The 4,262-nt window shown below is 40.7% G+C and overlaps 1 protein-coding gene across 1 annotated transcript in view; it reads right to left on the bottom strand.

Annotated features, from left to right (window-relative positions):
* Positions 1 to 4,262, bottom strand: part of LOC106525423 (serine/arginine repetitive matrix protein 3) — a gene marked incomplete in the record, with an annotated part of 69,330 nt that overhangs the window by 3,259 nt on the left and 61,809 nt on the right. Inside the window, 2 exon segments of the mRNA XM_014019663.1 lie at positions 578 to 872; positions 4,150 to 4,218. Coding sequence (XP_013875117.1) covers positions 794 to 872; positions 4,150 to 4,218 — 148 coding nt within the window.

Here is a 4,262-nt window from a genome sequence, read left to right as displayed (position 1 = left end):
CACACACACACACACACACACACACGAGCAGACATCATGGGGACACACACACACAGCACAGCCGGCTCAGTACTCTATCTCATGAAATAAATAAAAAATGAAACTTTTCAAACAAGTTAATTTTGTTTGAATGGAGACAGGCAGCAGAAAACGTTTAGAGGAAACACTTTATATTCCCTCACATTCTCTGAGTCCTTGATAATAGATGCTAAGTAACAATATAAATGTATGAGGATGGCAGCGTGACTCCAATTGTTCCTGTTGTTGAGGATGGAGGCTGTGGTGCAAACACATCAAACACTGTGTGTTTAAAATGGCATTTAAAAAAATCAACAGCATGCTTCTCTGCTGCTCTGCAATAATCTGAACCATGTGATTGTTTTGTTCTGATCACGTCACAAAGTTGACATTAAAAACAACAAATTCATCGTTTCTTTGTGAATATCACGCCATTTCTCCAAAACACCACTCTCTCATGCATCTTTAATCCCTGTTCCCAGTATTTTTGCGTCCTGCTTTGTTCGTGTTTTGTAAATCAAAACACATTTTCAAAGATTAKATYCCCCTTCTGTCTCACCTCTTTTTCTGTTTGTTCTTGTCTTTGTGTTTGTTCTTTGGGCTCCCTGATCTGAAACAAAAATCAGATGCAAGATAATGAAGCTGAGCAGATTACAAGCAGGGAGGATCGATGTAACATTTGATGACGCTGTTGTTTCAACAAATGGGAATTCTCAGGCAGAAACGATGCTGGCGACAAAACAAAACTCAAAGATTGTGTAGACATACGCTCTGACTACAAGATGACAGGGTGCTGAARTGTTTTGTGGGATACACACCTGTATCTTCTTTTTTTTCTGGAGTCTGAGGCAGATCTGCAAATATAAAAATCATTAAAACTAAATATAATTAACTTATTTAACACTCAGAACAAAAACAAGTTCTTTTATTTGGTCCACACGCAGACCAGCAATCAGATTGTAATTGATTAATTTAACAAGGAGATAACTTTTTTTAAACAGGCACCAGAGGGTTATCAGGAAAATCCGAGAGTTAGGAGCAGCCGACACATAGACGATGCCTTGTAGTGGGGGGCACGGTTTCGCTAAACAGCTAACAGCTAGTAGCAGAACAAATATTTTGTTTAGCAGATTCAAATTTCAATTCAAAGTTAAATCAGGTTTTTCCAACTTTAGGTCTACACTAACAAACTAACATGAACAGGTTTGTGGCAGTCGCTCCGGTCTTCAGCTCCAAGGAGACGAAGACACGTGACACAGACTGAGTGACAGTCGTAGTGGTTAGAGATTAGTGTTAGCTTCTGCTGATTTTTACTTCTTTAGCTGTTTAGCATTAGCTTCCYCAAAGTTGTTTTTACATGTTAGCAGTTTAGTGTTAGCCAGTGGTGGGCACAGTTCCTCTAAAGCACTAAAGCACTAATAGGGGAACTAATTTCCTGATTAGTGCTTTAGGGCTTTTACTATTTTTTAAATTCATTAGTGGATTAGCGCTTGTTAAATTTAGAAGCACTAACTGAGGTCTTTAAAGTTTATTGATCAACATTATTGTTCGCAGCTGAGGGTGAAAGCTGTCATATGTGTGTCAATTATCTACAAKGTCACGTGTGTCAAACTCAAGGCCCTCGGGCTGAATGTGGCCTGAGGGTTACTCCAATTTGGCCCGGCAAGAGCATTAAGTGACAACATTCTGCACACAGTAAATATTGTCCCATGTTGACTCTGAAGAATGTTTCATGGATTACTGGATTATTTTAGTCCTTTAGAATTAGGTTTTGCTAAATTTTTCAGTGCATTAGTGCTTTAGAATTAGGGGACCTAAATATTTGAGTTAGTGCTTTAGGGTTAGTGCAACTAATATTTAGATTAGTGCTGCCCACCACTGGTGTTAGCAAAGCTGTTTTTTTAGTTTGCTGTGCCCACCACTGATTAGCTCAAAGATGCATGAGACTCTGTTAGATCTGACATTGGAAACATTATAAAACAATCAAATGAGCTTTCATTTTATTTTATTCTCAACTYGTTGGGTGCTTATCTTTTTGTCTGTGAATCTGATCTGGTTTTTGTWGCTGCGTCTTATTTCAGGAAGCACTTCAGACTCTCTTGTACCTCAACCCCTTTCCCCCTTTCTTTTATGCACCCAGTGGGACCTGCTTACTGTGATCAGTTCGAAGACTGTTTTTTTTTTTTTTTTGGATAAATGTTAGAGCCTGAAAGAGAAGCATTCTGCTAAAATTACTCAAATTAAATCAGTTTGATTGGTGATAAATAAGCGTTTTCATGCACAGACATATCTCAGCACAAACCAGTGCCAGTCTGGACCTGCTACTCATTCCAAGACGTGTTTTATGATTCACTTTTTGCACCATCCTTCCAAACCAAAGAAGAAGAGTCTGTGTTTGCAGAGATGTYCCCGGGGGAGTTCTCTCCTCACAGCAGGTCTCTGTAAACGTTGCAGCTTGCAGTTCCTTTCTRCAGATTATCTAAAAAGATCCTTTTTTCTTTCTTCCTTTTTTTCTGCGACAAAGCAGGAGAAAAGCCACAGCCGAGTGTCGGCTCTTATAAAATGAGTAGGCTGGCTATTCTGCAGCTCTCCACATCGAGACGCGTCACCTTCGTATCACTTTCACCCTCAGTGCAGTTACCATGGTGATTAGTGGGGCTGGTGTGTTTGAGACGCTTGTTCTCCTGAACGTCCCCCCTGCTGTTTGGAACACCTACAGCCTGAGCGTGAGGAGTGTCGACTCGCTGAGAGCGGAGTAATAAAGCTGTCAGAGGAACATATGAGGCTCAGAGCGAATCAGGGCTGCTTCAGTTCAAGCGTTTATGGTTAGCGGAACTTTCTCCATCGTTCTCACAGAGCGGGACCGGAGCGACTTCAACCAGACAGAACAGGACTCTCCTCTCAGAGTAGACAATACCTAAGAGGTGGGGACCCCCCTCTGCTTTTCCAATTCATTATTCATAAATCAACAATCCCTGCATTGCAGAGGATCCCTGGTGTAAGGCTGGGAGGGGGACAGGGATGGATGGGAGGTGGGGAAGCAGAGGGAGCAGCTCAGCAGTTCGGTGAAAGGCTCATTTTTCTTGTGCSGTGTGCCCCCATAGAGGCTGGGTTATTAGAGCAGTACAGTTTGCCCTCCACCCCTCGAGTCAGAGATGAAATAAAGGTGAGTGGGGTGGGGGCTGTGATGTCCCGAGGCACCGGACAGGGTTTTCTTGATGAGTTCTTCCTTGTCGTTTTCCTCTGTTCTCCAGATGTTTGAGTCCATTTTTCTTCACCAGCCTCTTGACTTCTTTAACTTCCTTTTTTCATTTCTCCCTTCATTGACTTTCTCGCTCGTCCTACTCAGTTTCAACTTCATTTTCTTTGCTCGTTCTTTTCATGTTCATGTTTAATCGCGGAAGTTTTCACGTTTTCTCCTGTTTTTTGTTTGAAGTTTAAGTCATCCGTTACTGCTTCCTCTCATCTTCCTAAAACTTTATTCAGTCTCTTCTTTATTTACTTCCTTCCTAATGTTGTTTTTTATTCTTCCTTTCTTTCTACTTTCTCTATTTTTAAACACACTTCACACACAGGTTTGTATTACTATCCTTATTAGGGCCGTTCATTGACTTCCATTCATTTCTAGTCTTTCCTGTAGCCCAACCCTACAGCTAACCCAGTCATGAAAAGGTAATAAAAACGTGTAATTTATTGAAATTAGTTATGAACATTTGTTTGACCTCAAAAGTACAGTTTTTTAATTAATTGTTTCTGAAACAGCAAGTTTCTCAGAGGATCTGTGCTCAACGATGCAGCCTAGGTGGAGTAGTCAAACACAAATCCACTGATGCTTTAACACAAAGCATCTTCAGATAAGTTGATATAATTAATTTTAAAAATCTGTATTGATCCACACATAGTGCGTATTGAACCTAAAACACTGTATTGATACAGATGCATGTGTTGTTGCTCCCCTACTAAATACATATATTTATTTATAAAGAGAGAGGAGGAAGGATTATATAAATTTAATTTATTATTGCTAACTTTGATCTTTCTGATCGTCAGGTCTCTGGCAGAAATCTTTGAAAAGTTTTGGTTTCTTACTTTTGATGACACATGATTGACAACAGCCTCTCGCATGCTCACCTGCCTCGCTTGTGCTTCTTCCCACTCTTTTTCTTCTTCTCCCTGCGAGTGGGTGAGGAGCTGCCAAACCTGGTGATGGAGAGAGAGAGAGAGAGAGAGAGAGAGAGAGAGAG

Source organism: Austrofundulus limnaeus, unplaced genomic scaffold (assembly GCF_001266775.1).
Source record: "Austrofundulus limnaeus strain Quisiro unplaced genomic scaffold, Austrofundulus_limnaeus-1.0 Scaffold225, whole genome shotgun sequence".
NCBI classification, from domain to species: domain Eukaryota; kingdom Metazoa; phylum Chordata; class Actinopteri; order Cyprinodontiformes; family Rivulidae; genus Austrofundulus; species Austrofundulus limnaeus.
Note: the sequence above shows the minus strand (reverse complement) of the source record. Positions and strands in the feature narration are given on the sequence as shown.